The sequence below is a fragment of the Eucyclogobius newberryi genome, unplaced genomic scaffold (assembly GCF_026437365.1).
Source record: "Eucyclogobius newberryi isolate DKJ021-1_F unplaced genomic scaffold, fEucNew1.0.hap1 SCAF_2, whole genome shotgun sequence".
Lineage (NCBI taxonomy): Eukaryota > Metazoa > Chordata > Actinopteri > Gobiiformes > Gobiidae > Eucyclogobius > Eucyclogobius newberryi.
Window position 1 is genome coordinate 7,468,896 of NW_027315834.1, and position 20,549 is coordinate 7,489,444.

Sequence of the window (20,549 nt, forward strand, 5' to 3'; positions counted from 1 at the left end):
CATTCCTCTCTTGTCCTCAAACTTTAATATGGATTAAACTTCTTAAACTTCTTTCTTATAATAAATAAATAAATACTATATAGGACTGTACAAGAACAAGTGATGTGTGCCTAAGGTTTATTCAACTGTAAGCAAATATTGACTAGGTTTGATTTTGTCATTTTAATGTGAAGATATCCCTATACTCTCCTTTTGTTTATCTATCTAGACCAAGTATGGTTCAATAGGATTTTTTTTTTTCCAGCTGATACCTAGCTTGCTGTTTAGGGACTATATGGAGGATATATGAACGCTACATTCCACATATCAGATGGATTATTATCAGTATTAGCTCAGATAATGGTTTAGTAAGAGCCTGGGCTCATTGGCGCATGAGGCCAAAAAAGAAAAACATATTATGCATCACTTCCTCACTGTGGGCTAGCTCCACCCACCGCGAGATGACAGAAACATGCACCGAGTGATCAGTTCTGACCAATGAGCGCAATGCAGATGAGAGCTTAGCTACAGAGAAGCTAGAGCTAGAGAAGAGGTAGAGAGGAGCTAGAGAGGAGCTAGAGCGGAGCTCGAGAGAAGCTAGAGAGAAGTTAGAGAGAAGCTAGTGCTGGAGAGAAGGTAGAGAGGAGCTAGAGAGTAGCTCGAGAGAAGCTAGAGTAGAGCTAGGGAGGAGCTTGAGAGAAGCTAGAGCAGAGCTAGGGAGAAGCTAGAGAGGAGCTAGAGCTAGAGAGGAGCTTGAGAGAAGCTAGAGAGTAGGGACAGAGGAGCTACAGCTAAAGAGCAGGTAGAGGTAGAGAGGAGCTAGATTGGAGCTCGAGAGTAGGTAGAGATGAGCTAGTGCTAGAGCAGAGTTCTATCTAGAGAGGATTTCGAAAGAGCTAGAGCTGAGTATATATCTATTAACGTTTTATTTGATTTAATCTTGACAATAGTCTTTCTGTAAATTCTTTATTGGCCTTACTCTTGTCTCAATCCAGTTCATTCAAAATTCACTGCCCAGTCTCTTGTACTGCACAATATTACTGTCAGGAGTAAACTCGTCTCAGATCTAAAAGTTTACGTGTTGCTTTAGCATGTTATATTCTGTTTTTATCAACCCTAACACACAGAGAGATTGGATTGGAAGTAACCTAAAAAGCCAGAACAATGGTTGATAAGATTATTCAGTTAATCGATAATCATGAATTTTAAGTACCGGTAACAATATAATCATAAGAACAAAATAATTATAATTGTAATAACGAAGGAAAATTAAGTCATTTTACTACTACTAAAGTGTTTTTAATTATCAATTTATTTTCTGAAAGTCTAATTTCCTAAAGTTGGTCACATACTAGAGGAATATATATTTATGTTTTAGACAATGTGAGTGAAATAAAATTATGGCTTTCAATGTTTGTTCAGGGTGTCAATAATCGTGATAATAATAATCATGATCTCAATAATTGTGACGAATTTGATATTGTGACATGCTTAGCCAGAACACTCAAAATCGCTTTTCAGTGTCTCATAGCAAGTCTCTCCAAGTTGAAATAATGATATAATCCTAAAATTGTTTTAATACATGACTAATCTTGTATGTGCTTGTCACCTTTGTCTTTTAAGTTAAGAATAGACCCTCAATACACTGGCATGTTCCATTGAGGCAGAAAATAGAAGCAGCACATGTGTAAATATACATTCACTACTTCAATGCCTTTTTGTGTACAAACAACACACAAACGTGTCAAGCGTGTATAGGATTTATCGGCATGTCCCACAATGCACTTCTGTATGCTTTGAAGATGGAGGACTTGCTGGTCGCCATGGAGAAGGTCAAACAGGAACTGGATGTGATGAAAGCCAAGCTGTCGTCGACTCAGCTCTCACTGGCCGAGAAGGAAAACCACCTGACCGCGTTGAGGGCCGAGAGGAGGAAGCACCTGGAGGAGGTCCTAGAGATGAAGTAAGAGCTGTTATTTATGTTAGAATGGTGTTAGCGTTCTGTTAGCATCGCGTTAGCGTGTCTCGTGTCCGCGTATGTCATCTCCCATGGTATATTTACGATGTGTGCGCTAGACTGGCCTTGGACTGCGAGTGAGATCATTTTTAAGGCTCTCTGCATTTTTCCTTTTCATGCATTAAGCACAAGGGCAATATTGTAAAGAAATTTCATCATTTTTTTTTCCTAGAACTTTATAAAATGAAATACCTAATTTTTTTTGCGGAAGTGCACAGGTTCGGCTGAGTACAGGTATAGTCTCTGAATAGGACTAAAGGGATGTGATTCATTCAGTTAAGACTTTACTGCGATTGGTTAAATCCGCCTGTCACTCACTCAGAATCAGAATAGGTTTATTGCCATTGTCAATGAACAAAATCACAAACATAGGAACTTGTCTTGGTGATTCGGTGCAACTCGGAGCATGACGGAATGAAAACTATAGATTGTATGCTAGATGCTTTATTTTATTGTTGCATTATGTAACTTTTCTGATTCAAGTTCCGCTAAAGTCTTGTTTCCATGGAGCTTTTATGACTTTGCCTGGAATGTTCCACATTATGACATAACATTTTAAAAGAAACGCATGAACTTGCAAGTATGGCTATGACTTGTAAAGGTTGTTTTGGTTTACCATTGTCAAGGAACAAATTACTTTGATGTATCCAAAGTAAAAAATAAGGCTGGTATATATGGAGGAGAAAAAAAATTGATCAACCAAAAATTTTATTTTAATACATGGTTGTAACACAAACAGTGAATGCTAGTGAATTTCTAAATAAATTTTCACTCGCAAGGACCACAACCCAAGCTATGATGTAAAGTTTTTATTGACATACGGGAAACATTAACAACACGAGTGTACAGACATGAATGCAGTTTTGGGGCTTCTGGCGATGAGGGATTTAGGCTCTCGGGCCTCGATACCCCTATCTAGGGGATGAATTAGAATTAAAGCCGCTGTAGCGGGGATGATTGCTCTCGCAACCCGCGCGACCGCCTTCCTGTGTTTTTATCGCGATTGCCCCAACACTGTATTTTCTTTGACTTTATTCTTTATACTTTCTTCTTTAGACTTTATTCTTTAAACCTCCTCCTCCCTGTACCTCCGTCACCTAGCAACAGAGACCCGCCGCTAATGCTGGTGCTAACGCTAATGCTTAGACCGCGGCACGAGAGGAAATGTCCCATCAAAATAAAAGAGGAAGAGGAAGTGAAGGCATTCATTGCGCCCCCGCTGGCCAATAGTTAAAAATATGCAATATCTGCAATGCACTTTTTTCATGGCGTCTCGAGTAGAATATAACCCAAGAGTTTCAATCAAATCAGACAATGTTGAGTTTTTCACACAATGAGTATTAATTATTTCCAATCAAACCATAAAAACGCATTAGTGAGTGAAATATGAGCTCCGTAGATCAATTCCAATAGGCGTGACTTGTCCTTGAAAAAACAGGAAATTAAGCCTTTTTTGAAGGCGTGTTACGCGGAGACCGTAAAGAATATAAACATATTTATTAAATTGTAATGTCTTTAGATGCAAAAGGTGTTGTTTTGAGCTTGATCGGACGAAAACCTAGGACAAGTACGATTTTGAAAAAAAGAAGTCAAACGTGTCTGTGCCACTTTGATTGAACATGGCTGACTTCCTGTTTATCATACAGCGATGCTGCCAGGTGTGTTTTACTCGTCAAAGGTAGCTCTATCACTGTTCCAAGTTTCATGTGCCTAGGCCAAAGATTAAGCGTTTCATGTTTTTTCTTCTTCTTCTTTGAACTAGTCGCCACTGTTGCGACGGGCGTTCTCGCAACCTCCATTTTATTGGAGTTCGGGCCGAGCCGATTGCGTCTATGCCCCCATGTGTGACATTCATCAATGTTAGAGGGTCAAAAATGCCCGAGCTGTGGCAAAATTTTACCATGAAAAACTATAATAGATACATGGCAAGAACAATGTCTTCCATGTTCCATGGAAGGCTCGAGCCAATAATAAGAAACCTGGCAAGAACAAATACTCGTCACATTCCATTCCATGGAATGGCTCGAGCCAATAATAATAAGAAACCTGGCAAGAACAAAGACTTGTCGCATTCCATTCCATGGAATGGCTCGAGCCAATAATTAGAAGATGGTGGGGTATGAAATCACTAACGCTGATGTGTGTGACCTGGATGCTTAAACAGTGTAGCCACGGGAAGGGGCGTGAGAGGGGTATGGTCCTGCTTATCTTCATTTAATTTTAACCCTGAAAAACATGTTTCAATATTTTTTATTCTTAGTTTCAGTTGGTGAATTTTGTGTTCCTCAGTTTAAGTTCAAAATGACAAATTCACGTTTTAACTTGTTCACGTCCGCGCGGGCGAAAACCATACTTTAGAAGTTCTATTGAATCATCACTCTTATTTTCATTGTCAATTCCAGCAAAGCTATACATCATTTTAAAGATTATTTTCTCATCAAAACGAATATGTCATTGATTGATTTCATTGATTGATTGATTGATTAACTGATTGATTGATTGATTGATTAACTGATTGATTGATTGATTGATTGAATAATATGCCCCAATAAGCAATTACCAATAGTTTGTGATAAAGTCTCAACTTTTCATAACGCGTTTCTTACCTGTATGCCGGTTCTGACGGACTCAACAGCGTTCGATCCATCTGTAGCTGTACTCATTCTGTTCGTAAGAATCCACAGAAAAATAATATCTACTTGTATTTTTCCTGAAGTAATCCCATTTGAAGAAATAGTCCAGTAAACAGCGTTTTCTTCTGTGAAGAAATTCACAACTAAAGGTCGTCCGGCGCATTTCTCTGTCCATAACAAAAGACCGGTTCGATTTTGCAAGATGGTGTTTGGTATGTATGTTTTCCTCACACTATAAGCTACAGAATGAAACCATTTTCTGTCCATGGGTTCGGATTCTACAGCCTCCAGAAAAAACATGCGCCGCCAATGCTGCGCTTTTTGCGCGCGGGCTCATTGTTGTTGTCCGTACCTAACGTCTCGTAAAGATGACGTAGAACATTTTGATTGACATATTATTCTAGCCAATGAGCCAAGCTTTCGAACGGTGGGTGGGTTTTAGGAATAAGCCAGACGGAGTGTTCACTAGGCTTATGCGTGACGAGCAATAATGAGCCAGTTTTTTCCGTGCGCAGCGACAAGATTTTACGCACCACTTTTTCTTATCTTGTTTGCCTTGTGGATGCACATTTGTTAGATATATGTATTATACCAATTTGTTTTTAAAATATATATATATATATATATTATTTTTTTTAATTATTTTTTTAAATTCACTTCTAATGGGAATTTCATGGTTAAACTCATGTTCACACATTTTCACATACATTGTTTTTAGCAGTTATTATAGGTATTTGTGGTCTAAAATACATTAAAATGTATTTTTATTATCATAGATGAGCTAAAATTGTTAATTGCTAAAATAGTAAAACAGTTTGGCACAGTTGGCACATATTTGGATAACTTGTTCCGAATATACTTTTTGATACAAAAAGGTCAACAGCACCAAAATGCCTGTTCCAAGAGATCTGAAACTGTACACAGTTGTTGTCAACAAGATAAACAGCATGTACAGTGAACAGTTAAATTTTACAATGAAGTATGTCTTGCTTTACAAATTAACAATATTCAGACGAGAGTGTAAGTTCTGAAGCCCTGACAGTGTTCGTATGCACATCTGCAAAAACTAGATTAGAAAGCCTAAGCTTTCTAATGATGTATCGCACTTGCATGTGGGCTGTAAGAACCTCTTTTAATAAGCAATGCCATTTGGGTATGTCCAACCATTGTGCACAGGGTGAAATGGGCTGATGGTAACAGATTAAATATTCATTGTCAAAATGGAAAATTTACATTGACCAGCACAGCGCTGATATCAGAAACAATGCTAAAAACTATACTTTCCCTCTGTCTTCTTAGTCAGCCTATTAGACATCTCCAACACTATCGTCCACTATCTGCTGCAGTTTCCCATGTCACAGTCCTGAGGAGGTCTTCACTGAACACATCCTCATAAAACACCTCATCTCCTGCCTCCTGGCTCCTGGTTTTATCTCCGCTCTCCTCTCTTCCCTCTTCGCCCCGTGCGTAATGTGATAACCACGTTCCGTCCAGTTTTTCCCATGATTGATCACAAAGGCAGACACATTCGCTCACACTCGCCCTAAATTTTAATATGATTTTAATGGTTAGGTTTTTGTTTTATGTGAACAGGAGGAAAGCCAGCCGCAGGAAGATGGCCCCATGCATTTTTTTCCTGTTTTACAGCCGCAGAGAGGTGTTACAACAAGCTCTGATTTAGAGGAATACGTTGAAATACACGGTAGACTAGTTCAAATTAATGTACAATATGAACCATGATTTGAGCAGTTTAAATTGATTTGAATAAAGTATTAGACTTTCATGATGTTTCTAACGTCACCTCCAAAATTACATTATTATATTGAAGATTTTATTAACATATTTGCCTATTTTTCCTTTGTGACCTTTATAATTGTACTTCCTGGTTGGACATAAGCAGTAGATGTAATGTATGTAGAGGCAATTCCACAAGAGTCACCTGGCAACCATATTGTAAATAAGCGCCAAAATCTGTATAACATAGTAACATATAATACAATAGTTATGATTTAACAAATGATAATCCTGTTAACACCTTTATTTTGTTAAATGAGTGTTTAAATTGTCAAAAACATTGCGTGTTGCTTTTAATGGCAACTAGCAGCCAACTGAAAATGTGCCCTTACTGCCACCCACTGTAGTCGTACGTCTTCAAAGTATATGTTTTACGCTCTACCGTTAAAAAAACATTGTCTCTGCATTTTGGGTGGAATGTCGCTTATTGATGACATCACAGGGGGATTTTGTTTAGAAATCAGCTCTACTTCCTGTAAATCACAACTTAATTTTTTTCAAATTATCTTCACAAACTACGGCTTGACTGATGTAAAAACTATAACAAATATTGACCTCAGGGACAAACTAAAGGTGCTTTCACACTTGTGCCCTATGATCCGGAATTTCGGACTCTTTGGTTTGGTCCAAAGTCCAAGTGTGAACGCTCCTGTGTCTGGGAAGAAGAGGTGGCCAACCTCGATGAACCCAAACTTGATGATAAATGAGACCCAAAGTGGTTTTAAAGTATAGTAAAGTCGCGGATTGGTCTGCTTTTGTACCGCAGAGACAGCAAGTGTCAAATTAGCCAAGTTAGGTTAGACAAAATAATTACAAACCAATCTGCCACACTACAGCCTGTTCCTGTGTAAAAGATGAGCCTTATTTGGCCTTCAAATCACCAAACGTACTGGCCAGAATCAGAAGCTACAGGCTATTCTCTTTCCCAGAGTTCAAAGCTGCTTAAGGGTAAGATGGCACGTCTTTACACAGCTGACAAATTGTTGCAACACTTGATAAGAGCCTATTTTACTTAACTATGATGTAGTAGATGGCTGTATCCACTAGCCTGCCTGACGTCTTTGTAGTGATCTGTGAACTCCACACGCGTGGCATTGTCATAACTGTGGTCTGCTTTAATCCCATCACTTAGGCCGTGACCCCAAGCTCAAAAGATGCTCAGAAATAGAGCACTAACTAATTTTATAATTTTTGTAATCTCAAATATATGTTCCTTACTTGGTAAAAAGTTATTCGCCTGAAACTTGCACAATAGCGAGATACAAGAGCCTGAAGTTGGGTAAATGCTCAGATTTGTGATTTGTGCCATTTTCAAGTTACTATTACTAGATAACTAAAATAGATGGAAATCTCAAACTCGGTCAGCACTTACACATTGGTACAAATAAAAGGATTCCAGAGTATCATCAATGTAGCTTTATCACTTTAGACATGAATCAAACTGAAAAGTGTCACAAAATCCACAAAATCCAATTTTCAAAAACAGCTATTAAAAACTTTTGAACAGTTTTTTGCCACATTTCACAATTAACTTTCTCAAAATATTAATCTTTTTCTATGGATTTTCAACATCAGTGTAGAATTGCTGAAAGTTGGGCAAAAGTACAAACAGCTTAAACCTTTTCAGCACTTACACTTTGATACTTATAAGAGGAATGTATGGTAAAAATGTAGGATTTATTTATATCACAAAAAAATTATCAAAACCAAAACTACAATTTAGTATCAATATTCAGAAAAAAATTACATCAGAGTTAAATCCAACCTTCTTTTAAACAGTTAACAGTTCTTAAACAGCTAAGAAAACATTTCAGAATTAATCATTGTCACTATCATCTGAGTCCTCTGAAGCTGAACATCTGAAGCTTCATTTCCAACGTCATCTTCCACTGTATTTTGACAGTTCACACAGGAGCATAGATCCGTACACGATAGCTTGGATTTCAAGCAGGAGCATTTACCTCCTTTGCGCATTCCAGCTTTGCACCCACAGTATACAGATTTTAGCACAGATTGTGGTGCTGGGTCCTGGGTCATCCATGTTATGCAGAGGTCCTGGTCCTCTTTCTTCATATGCCAGCCATGTCCTACTGGATTAGGCGGGTCAATGTACGTCTGAAGTGCCTTATAATGAATGGCAGCCTGGTATGTCACTCGTCTGCAGTGTTCTTTGAGGGCATCTTTTGTTCGTGGAAGGTCCTGCTCAGATGATGAACTAAGGCAAAAAAAAATGTAACTTGCAACATTAACATCATCCACAGACTGTCCATACAGTTGACACAAAGCTTTCCATGATGGAAAACACCTTGTCACTCAACTCAAATGAGTTTCCCAACTCCAAGAAAGCTCCAAGATAGTCTTCATTGGTGCTCGCAATCGTCAGTGCCTTATCTTTTCCTTTGCCATAGAAGGCACTTGTTGAGTTGCAACCAAAAATTATTCGTTCGTCAATAACCGTCTTGCAGAATTCTTCATACGCACTGCCAAACTCTCTGATGACACTTGATGGCCTATTAATTAAAAAGAAAATGGATTAAGGTTTGTATTACATTTCCACATTAACAAAATAACGAATTGTCATGTCCTGCTGCACAGAAAAATCACACACTTAATACAATACGGCATGTGTGAATCTGTTCCTCTTCAGATTCCACAAACTCCTTGGATGGGCTACACAGAGATAATTTTTTAGAAAAGCTGCGATCAATCAACTCAGATCCATATTTTATGCCTAAATCACCGACTCTTCCAGATATCTCCAAGCCCACTGGTCCGATGGTTCACAAGTCCCAATTTTGAACAAAGGGTCTACGCCTAAATAAAACTGATGTTAATTCTACAGCGTTTATTCTCCGGAGCTCCAGCGCAGACAGCGGTGCGTGAGGCTGCATGCCCGGGTTTAAGTCACCTGCACGGGGCTGAACAGCTGTCAGCTCCAAATTTACTTGTGAGTGACAACTGATAGAACTTCAGTGACAACTGATAGAACTTCAGATCAACAAAGGGTCTACGCCTTTAATTCTACAGCGTGCGCAGAACAGAGATATATATATATATATATATATATATATATATATATATATATATATATATATATATATATATATAAATATATATATATAATATATATATTTATATATATATATATTTATATATATATATATAAATATATATTTATATATATATATATATATATAAATATATATTTATATATATATATATATATATATATATATCCATCCATCCATCCATCCATTTTCTACCGCTTGTTCCCTTTCGGGGTCGCGGGTGACTGGAGCCTATCCCAGTGACTTCGGGCCTTAGGCGGGGTACATCCTGGACAGTGGCCAACTCGTCACATATATATATATATAATATATATATATATAAATATATATTTATATATATATATATAAATATATATATATAAATATATATATTATATATATATATATATATATATATATATATATATATATATATATATATATATATATATATAAAGTCTATGTCCATCTCGCTCTTCTTTCCGGGTTTCTCGGTATCGGATAGAACTTCTCTCTGTTTATCTTCCTCGGTTGTTGCACTCAACTGCCACATATACCTTCACCATTTTGATTATTGTAAAGCGTGCGATATCATTAATGAAGTTTTGGGCCTCTTTGAACCGTGTTTCCTCGTAAATCGAAGCAGACAGACTGCGGTATAGAATGGGCTTGTATAGGACGGCCAACATTGCCAAAAGGGCCTGGGGGAGCCTGGAGGAGCGTGGGGGGCGGTCGTGTGACGTCACGTGAATGACTTCTATAAATAAGAAGGACCTGGGACGAGGGGAAGAACTGATCATGTGATGTACCAGAGAGAGAAACGTCTGATTAAATCACCTTAACGTTGAGACAAAGCAACTCGCTTCCTTGTCTTATTTTGGCCATTACAGTACCAGTATGTTGATGCATTGTAATTTAAATGATTAATTGTGACAATCATACACAGAATTATACAGTTTCTCACATTCAATATAAAACCACCTTGTATATATTTCCAAGACAAAGGTTGCTTCGTGGTTATGTCAAAATGTATTATGAAGTTTTACGCACCTTCCTCTTTGAGAGCCATGATGTTTGGTCAAGAATCTTGTGTATTCTCTGTAGCATGACTTGTGGTAATGCACTTCAGTGGCAACACAGTCCTTATCTCTAATATTACATAGAATATTTTCATCAGATTTCTTTCTCGGCAGCTTTGCAGAGCAGACCATGGAAAAAAAGACAGACGTGCAAAAAATGATTCATTTCTAGGTTCTAATTAATTGATTGTAATAATTGTAATAATTTAATAAATACATACCAGCACTTACTGTTTCCGCCTGTACCAATCTGTCTCTCGCACGCTTCCCGTAGACTTAGGTGAATCCTTCAGCCTTACAACAGACCATGCATAGTCTGGGTAATACTTGCTGTGAAGTGTGTGGCTCTGATGATGATGAATGCTTGGCAGATTTTGATCGTAGCCTTTTTGGAGAGATCAATGCAGCAATCGATGCCTTCCTCTTTCTTTCATTTTCAGTCTGTTCTTTCTCAAATTGTCAAATTGTAGCTCTCGGACCAATGTTTATTTAAGTACTCACTGTACGAGCTCGCTATTTTGGTCTCATCTTCCTCCTCCCGACAACTCTGCCATTGTGTCGCACATTTGCGGAAGGTTTCCCACCGTTGTTCCGTGAATGATTCACAAGGAATTCCTGTATCGACACCTGTATGTACAATACACCGGCGGAGACCCTTTTTACGGGGAGATTTTCGCCTTATGTCTTCAGAGTATTCATATCCTCATTCGCCATTGACATACCGCACACTAAATGTTGTTCACATCGCGCAGTAATACTGACCGACAACCGGCGATCACCTCAATGGTACAAATGGTATCACGTGACGTTAACACCCCGTGGCCGATGTGCACATGCGAAAGATATAACACCGCAAATAAATGCTTTTATCTCAAAATTGACAAGGATTTCGATGGAGAACTTTTCCCTGAGCTTTCTTGGTGTAATACAAGAACGTGATCTTAACAGTCTTTAGTGCCCAAATTTTCGTAACGAGCGTGAACGATGAGGCTTTGGGGTCATGGCCTAACTGTGAGGATGTAAATAATGTTGTTTATCCATATAATCCACACACATTGGTGCATTTGCTCATATTTCAGAAAGATGAAAACAAGGGAAAAACACCTAACATTTTCATTTATTTACTCCTTGTTCACAGAACGCTCTCCCGTTGTCATGACGACAGTAGAGCCAGGCCCAGGGAACATCTGATAGTCCAAACCTAGGAAGCTGGTTTGAAAGCAAAACTCTTTGAGACTTTAAGGTGTGAATCAGTGATAAATAGAAACCTGTCATGTACTTTTTAAGGATCCACTGGCATCATAGATCATAATTATAGCAGACGAAAGCACAATATGTCTTCTTTGAATATCTTTCCTGTGGCTCAAAATCTAACTATGACACTGTGCTTACTTGACCACACTTTACGTCTTTGTTAGTTGTCAGGTTTTAATTTATTATGAGAGGTAAATTTGGATCCCGTTTGTATGTGTCTGCTCTCTGCCCCAGTGAGGCGGAGGTTATGATGCGTTTTATCACTGCAGTCATGAGCCGTTTGACTATCACCAATACACTGCTTCAGAATGAGGCCCTGTTTCAGCTGGACATAAACTGTTCGCTCATGAGAGGTTTATTGGATAACTATTATAAACAGAAATCTTTCATGGTCCATAGACAAATTATATTGCATGAAGACAAACAATCAAGCTCATTCATATGTTTTCTAATCTGCTGAATGACAAAATAGTACTAATAACGTAAAATTCAAAATTATATACATGTTTTTACCTTCGGTCATGGATGATGAACACATTTCCAATTGAATACTATGAAAGTAAGTAAGTAGTAAGTGTAGGTGACTTCTGAACAATCTTTACAGAGATAGATGCCCAATTGTGGAACATTATAGCCACAGGAACAGCACTATGGAAACGAGCAGGAAGTTGCTCCTTCAATATGAGTCAGGTTTGTGGATGCAAGCCTGCCCACAATAAGGACAAGGGTTTATTTAATTTTTGCCGCAATTAAAAAAAAATAATAATAATACGTTTTCATTTTGGGAGTGTCTACAGAGCCGCAGCGCGCGGCCGAAATTGCATGGTTTTTTTGTGCCGCGGCTCCTGAAACTGCTGGGCTATTTGACCGCGCCGGGTTAAGATTAGGGTTAAGGTTAGGGTTAAGGTTAAGGTTAAGGTTAGCCATGAGGCTACATGGCCGTGCCGCGGTTCCTGAAACTGCTGGGCTTTTGACATGGCTCTGCAGCCACGGCCTTTAATTTTAGTATATTTTTCGCTCAAAAGTTATGTACTGGGGCTTTAGCTAGCCATTTTTGAAATATTTTGTTCTTCTCAGAGGTGGGTAGTACTTAGTGCATTTACTTGAGTATAACATTTGATAAAATTGTACATGCATGTACAACGTACAATGTTTTGTCTGTTTTTGTTGTGTCCGCGTGCTTTTAAACCCGTGAAGAGCTCTTATCCATCAGAACCACAACTCCTACGGACCTAGTTCCAGTTTTTTTAGCATCTGCTGCAGAAATAGCCCGTCTTTTGGCTAAAACCGTGAGACGCCGCAGAAGAGGATGGCGTGCTTGTGAGACTGAGAAAGCGGGGCCACACGTACGCCATTACCTGGAATATTCCTCTTTAACGTGAACTCACTGCCCAACAAACTGGACAAGCTGACGTTGCTGTTGAGATGAAACCGGGACTTCTCTTCTTTCCCCGTGTTATGCTTCACGGAGACGTGGCTCAGCGAGACCATCCCAGACTGCGCCGTTCAGCTGGAAGGATTCCAGCTGTTCCGAGCTGACCGAAAGCTATCCAGGAAGATGCCTTCCGTGCTGTGGCCCGAATCGCGCTGGGCTTGTCAGACCACGTCATGGTTCATCTGATCCCCACGTACAGACAAAGGCTGAAGCTCTCCAAACCTGTAGTGAGGACTTCTAAGAGGTGGAACAACGAGGCAGTGGAGGAGCTACGTGCGTGTTTGAACATTACAGACTGGGAGGTTTTCAGAGCTGCCACAGACAGTTTGATGAATACACGGACACGTCATACATGCACCAAAGTCATCTTCAACAATGACAAACCCTAGTTCACACCTAAACTGAGGCAGTTGAGGCAGCAGAAGGAGGCAGCGCACAGGGCCGGTGACAGAGAGCGCTACAAAGAGGCAAAGTACGGGTTTAGCAGGGAGGTGTCGAGAGCTAGAGCCCAGTACAACAACCCTGCCTCTGTGTGGAGTGGGCTCCGGCTTATCACAAACTACAAGGCCAGAGCCCCCCCTTCTGTAGATGACAGAAAACTGGCCCAACAACTAAATACTTTCTACTGAAGATTTGACACCCCCTCCCCCATTGTGGCCACCTCTCCCAACCCAACCCTGGTCCCCCCACCTCCCCCACTCCTCTCTCAGTTTAGGAACAGGATGTATGCAGACTATTTCGCAAATCCAACCCGCGAAAAACTGCTGGACCAGACGGTGTCACCCCGGCCACCCTAAGATACTGTGCAGGCGAGCTGGCCCCTGTCTTCACTGACATATTTAACTCCTCCCCCGAGTCATGCCATGTCCCAGCCCTGCTTCAAGTCGTCCATTATTGTCCCTGTCCCCAAGAAGCCCCGGATCACTGGACTTAATGACTACAGACCTGTGGCGCTGACGTCTGCAGTCATGAAGTCATTTGAGCGCCTGGTCCTCCCCCACCTCAAATCCCTCACCTCCTCCCTGCTGGACCCCCTGCAGTTCGCCTACAGAATCAACAGGTCTGTGGATGACACTATTAACCTGGCACTCCACTTCACCCTGCTGCACCCGAACTCCCGGGGATCCAGTTTGTGGACTTCAGCTCGGCATTCAACACTATCCTCGCTGCTCTGCTCCAGGACAAGCTCTCCCAGCTCAACGTACCCGATTCCACCTGCAGGTGGATCACTATCTTCCTGACGGATCGGACGCAGTACGTGCGGCTGGGAATGAATGTTTCAGACACTCGGACTATCATAACAGGAGCTCCACAGGGCTGTGTACTTTCTCCCCTGCTCTTCTCCCTGTATACAAACTGCTGCACCTCCAACCACACCTCCATAAAACTAATCAAGTTTGCGGACGACACCACCCGCATCGGGCTCATCTCGGACGGGGATGAGTCTGTCTACAGGATGTAGGTCGACTGGCTGGTGTCCTGGTGCAGCGGTAACAACCTGGAGTTCAATGCCCAGAAAACAGTGGAGATGATCGTGGACTTCAGGAAAGGCAAAGCCCCCCACCCTCACCATCTCGGACTCCCCCATCTTCACTGTGAACTCCCTCCGCTTTCTCGGCACCACCATCACCCGGGACCTCAAGTGGGGGCTCACCATCAATTCCCTCACCGGGAAGGCCCAGCAGAGGATATACTTCCTGCGGCAGCTGAAGAAAGCAAAGCTGCCAGTGGAGATGATGGTGCAGTTCTACACGGCCATCATTGAGTCCATCCTCACCTCCTCCATCACCGTGTGGTACGCGGGAGCCACAGCCAGGGACAAACAGAGACTATAGGGCATTGTGCGCTCTGCGGACTTCAATCTCTGCAGGACCTGTACGTTTCCAGGACTCTGGGATGTGCAGGTCGGATCACAGCCGACCCTTCTTACCCTGGACACGGACTATTTGAGCCTCTCCCCTCAGCCAGGAGGCTATGGTCCATCCGGACCAGAACCTCCCGTCATAGGAACCGTTTCTTTCCCTTTGCCCTTGTACTCATGAACACTGCCTAAGCACTTTGCACTTTGCACTGTTCACTTTTTATTGCACTACATATTTTATTAATGTACATATCATGTCTATTATTTGGAAATGTGTGTTTCATTTCTTGGTCAGCTCCTTCATATAAGATGCTTGTTTTCCAGTGTGCATTTTTTTAATGTTTTGTCCTCCCAATTATATTCACTTTTGAATCAGATGTTGTCCAGTAGTTTCCCCAAATACTTTTTAATTCTTTCTTGAGTAATTTCTTGGACCACTACTTTCCACCTCTGGTCCTTCTCTAGTCTTCTAGCATCTTTTTTTTCTCCCTAACCTTTATTTATTTGTTTATAGACCTTTATTTATCCAGGGCAGTTCCGCTGAGATTTGAAATCCCTTTAAAAAGTAATATTGAGATAACCTCAAATCTTGCTTTAATCTGAGCTTTTTTCTTTAGTCCTATGAACACATGCTCATAAAAGTGTGAATGTGAATGGGTAAATAACACAGCAGAGTTTCAAATGGGCTTTTGTTTATGCAGAGTTTTCATACTTGGTTCTCCATTGTTACGCACAAAGTTAGCCCTTGCACACACCAAAACAAACAAAAACAAACTCAAAATGAGAAGAAAATGGCCATTTAATGTCAAAGAAAATATGGAAAAGAATTTGAAGGTCACCACACATAAAATAGATCAGTGGAGCCATGCTGAGAGGATACATAGTAGTGTTTCTCCATATTTTAAACTTCAGAATACACGTTCACTCTTTAATACAGAACAGTTCCTGGTTATGTAGCAACACTAAACAAACAAGTGCCGTCTGAATGTATTCCATCCATACAGGAAGTTCAGTTCTAGCATCTGGACTCGAGAAAAACAGGAAGAAAACCACAGATGAACCAGCACGTATATTACATACAGTATGTGAGCAAGGGGCGATTCAGATGCTTAGCCATGATATACAGGGCAGTTTCTATTGTCAAAATGTCTTTCATAATTGAGTGTCTGGGTGATGTCACGCAGGCACTATAATATGTTCTTGTATTCTGAGATTTTTGTATTATTATATTTTCCCTGATTTTCCATTTAGCCAGTTTCAACTTCTTAACGCTTCAACCGATTTCAACAAGTTATACCTCATTATGATCGCTTTCACAGTAGTACGTGTGCTATTACTTTTGACATTTGAACAATGTGTACTTTTTGCAGAATTTTCAAAAATTTTCAAAAGTATTAGTACTCCATTTAGCCAGTTTCAACTCCTTAACGCTTTAACCGATTTCAACAAGTTATACCTCATTACGATCGCTTTCGCAGTAGTACGTGTGCTATTACTTTTGAACAACTTTTACTTTTTGCAGAACTTTCAAAAGTATTAGTACTTTTTCCCAGTGAAATAAATGGGCATTAGTAATTCTTTAGGCTTTATTCTTTAGACTTTATTCTTTAGACTTTTGTGACGGAGCCAGTCTCTCTCTCACTCTCACTCTCACTCTCACTCTCACTCTCACTCTCACTCTCACTCTCACTCTCACTCTCACTCTCACTCTCACTCTCACTCTCACTCTCACTCTCACTCTCACTCTCACTCTCACTCTCTCACTCCATTGTTGTTGTTACGGTATGGGGTAAGAGACATTTGTTTGCGCCTGTCCCTCTGTCTCTGATGTCTAGCTTCAAATTCTACATTGTAATTTCAGCTATAATGTAGCCAACACTTCTGTCTAAATCTATTGCAATTAGATACAATTTTGTTTCATTTATTTATAATCAATAAGAAAATTGAGAGATGGAGAGAAAATGAAACATTTAATAAATATAACAACTTTAAATGTATATAAAAGCACTACTAGAACATTAATATTATTCAATTAGTTAAGACTAGAATTACAGAACACAAGTAATACATTGAAATTAGTCTGTTGTTGAGTGTTTGCATATTCTTGCCAGTATAATCCAACAAACTGTGTAAATGTGTGACTATGGGACTGCTCAGTCATTCATGTGGTACAAAGAAGGTCCAGGGATGTCTTTATTGACCTGAACACCTTCGAAATAACAGTAATAGTAAAAGAGATTCTGATTGAAACGTCTAAACTTCTGGCTGCAAACAAAAGGGAATAAACAAAGTCCCTAATGTGCAAAATATGTGGGAGGAACACGACTGCATCTGTCAAAAAGTCTCTCCAAAGATTTCCAGAGTGTTGCAGGTGCGAGGATGAGAACAATAGGTTTGAGTCAGGCTGTGTTGCCGTACAGTTCAAATGTACAAATGGAGTATGTTTCAGTAATTTGTAAGATTTAACTGAGAAGTGGAAATAGTGTTGAGCATGTAGGGGGGACCTATAGAACTTTGAAAAAGTGATACAGTCCTTAAGTGTCTCTACTGTCTTAAGTGAACTATACCGGCCCATTTAAGTGATCCAAAGTGGACTCTGAGAGGTCTAGCTTCCAAAAAGTCTGGCACACTTTTGAGCTAGACAGTAGACACATTATGATTACTTAATTGATTTTTTTTAAATCTTTATGTCAAATCTGTTACTGCCATGTTGATAAATTAGCTATGCTTTTTATGTTATTCTAGCCATGTTAACTCCCCTCTGTTACCAGCAGAGGTGCCAAACCATTCAACTTGGAGCGCTTAAAGTTTGTGTAAAATGTCAATTCAAATAAGTAAAACTAAAAAGTTAATGCTAGAATGTTGAAATATGTCTCCAAATTATGGATGAAGCTTGAGCCATTCAATACAAAAAAAAGTTTGCTATTGATAGTGTGTTTAAATATTAACCTGATCAGTCATACTTTGTTACCAAGGTCAATAATGGTGCAAGGAAGTTTAAGATTTCTAGACATTGTATGATAAGTTCATGACGTGCTGAATTCTTCTTTGTGAGATAGTTTTGCTTTAGTGACACATGAGCATTTCAACCATGAACTTAAACATTCCTGGTCCAAAGCTGAAAACAATTCCCAGTGATACAGTCATAAGTTCTAACACAAACCACAAAGATATGCTTGAAATGGCATTCAATACAAAATGATAAGACTTTGTAAATCAATAGCTAGACCCTTTAACTAAAGCAACAATACAATTTTTTAGAACTTTAAATACGGGATAATACATTTCTATAGAGTATTTATTTATCAAGGATAACCCATCATCTCTTTTTGAGGGGCTATTAATTGTTAACACACATAGCATATATATATATATTTTTTTAAAAACTCTTTCTCACCCTCCGCGGGCGGTCTCTATTCCTCCCCCTTCAAGCTCGGGTCCTCGGCCTGGGAGCTTGAGGGTTCTGCGCAGTATCTTTGCAGTTTCTAACACTGCACTCTTCTGGACCGAGATTTCTGATGTTTTTCCTGGGATCTACTCAAGCCATTACTCCAGTTTGGGGGTCACTGCCCCAAGTGCTCCGATCACTACGGGCACCACCGATACCTTCACACTCCAGGCCTTCTCCAGCTCCTCTCTGAGGCCTTGGTATTTCTCTAGTTTCTCATGTTCCTTTTTCTGGAAGTTACCATCCCATGGTACTGCAATGTCCACCACCACGGCTTTCCTCTACACCTTGTCGACCACCACTATGTCCGGTTGGTTCGCCATTACCATTCTGTCTCTCTGTATCTGGAAGTCCCAGAAGACCATATATATATATATATATATATATATATATATATATATATATATATATATATATATATATATATAAAATTCAGTCAAAACCAGAGAAAACCACATAGCAACCGCCTTGGTAACAGAAAGCTTTAACCGCTGTCGCAAAATCAGTGACGTCACACCGGTGACTTGCTGTAGTCGACCCTCATTGTTCTCGTCTGAAATGTGCTAAACAGAGCGGAATTTTATGTTTTACCCCACAAATCTTGCAATAACACGGAGATATGAAGCACTGCACTGCTCTTAAGAGGGAAACAGGCTCTTTGGCCAAAACGGAATATTAGAGGAAATTTTTGGGCACGATTTGTCCCGAATTAATAGAATGTTTTTGGAATCCCAGCGTTGATGTGTCTGGTCCAGTGCTATGCTACCGACATCACAGAAGAGAGTTTCCAAAACCTCGCGAAGTATAGACTTGCAAAATTTTACCATGCAAAACAATAATAATATAAGAACAATGTCTCGATCCATTGCATTCTGGAAAGCTCGAGCCAATAATGATATATATTATAAGATATGATAAGATATTCCTTTATTGTCCACACATGGGGAAATTTCATTGATACAACGCAGGTAGATACAGAGGAAAAGGACAGATAACAGATTATAGGAAGTTTAAAAAACACTCTTAATAGAAGAACTCTTATAAACAAAAACTCCTATAGACAAAACCCAAAAAGGGATGGAGGAGAAAAATTAGGATGTCCGCCGGGATAACGTAACGATCTCCGGGTAAGACGATGGTTCTCCGCAGTTTCATGAGTTCCTCCTTTGTATAAACGTGCACCAGCGCCGTTCTGTACGGCGGCGGCGGTGGCCGGGGGGCGCAGTGGGGCCGGGGGGGCTAGGTTGGAGCTAACGCACATCATGACGACACGACGAAAAACACTCAATAATCCAGCCAATTATATAATATATACATGTGTGTGTGTGTGTGTGTGTGTGTGCGTGTGTTAATAGATAGATACAGTATACTCAAAATAATTAAAGCAAGCAATCATTCAATCTCGCAAAAGTAATTCGTCATCAAGCATCATTTGTTGATCTTCCATACACATTTTTATGGAATCACATTTATATTTCTTTTACCCTGCAAAAGTCATAAAATTATGAATATTATGTTTTACACATTCAAAAATAACTTGTTAGCTTGAAACCAAATTGGATATTGTACTAAAGCGCTTTTTCTTACTGTTGGGAGGGAATCTTTCTTTAGAGTCCATTATCCAACAAGTTCTTGTTGAAAAAGCTATAGTGCTCCGTAAAATGGTGTAAACAAAGCACACTTTCTCCGATATTAGCCTGTCACTGTGTGGAGCGAACATTCCCGGACTCCCTATTATCCTTGGGTATTTTAACCTGTTCTCACCTGGCTCACACCAGATTGATCTGTGTATCACTCTGAAATGAGTTCTTCACATGAACAAATCTGGAAGGCTCTTGCCGAAAGCCATTGCAATAATTCATCTTGCTGGTAGGTTAGAAATTTCAGCCATGAACTACCAAAGTCCAAAGTTTAAAGTCGAGACCAAGAGAACAGAACACACTGGATCACTGTTACACAACTCTCAGTAACGCCTTTCGCACCGTGATGTTGGCTTCTCAGA

General features: G+C 39.9%; 1 protein-coding gene across 9 annotated transcripts in view; it reads left to right on the forward strand.

The window, feature by feature from the left end:
- Positions 1 to 20,549, forward strand: part of LOC140366986 (ELKS/Rab6-interacting/CAST family member 1-like) — a 226,652-nt gene that overhangs the window by 119,262 nt on the left and 86,841 nt on the right. For all 9 annotated transcript variants that reach the window (XM_072453259.1, XM_072453252.1, XM_072453253.1 and 6 more), the window contains one exon: positions 1,782 to 1,942. In XM_072453259.1, the coding sequence (XP_072309360.1) occupies positions 1,782 to 1,942 (161 nt within the window). The remainder of the gene's footprint in view (positions 1 to 1,781; positions 1,943 to 20,549) is intronic.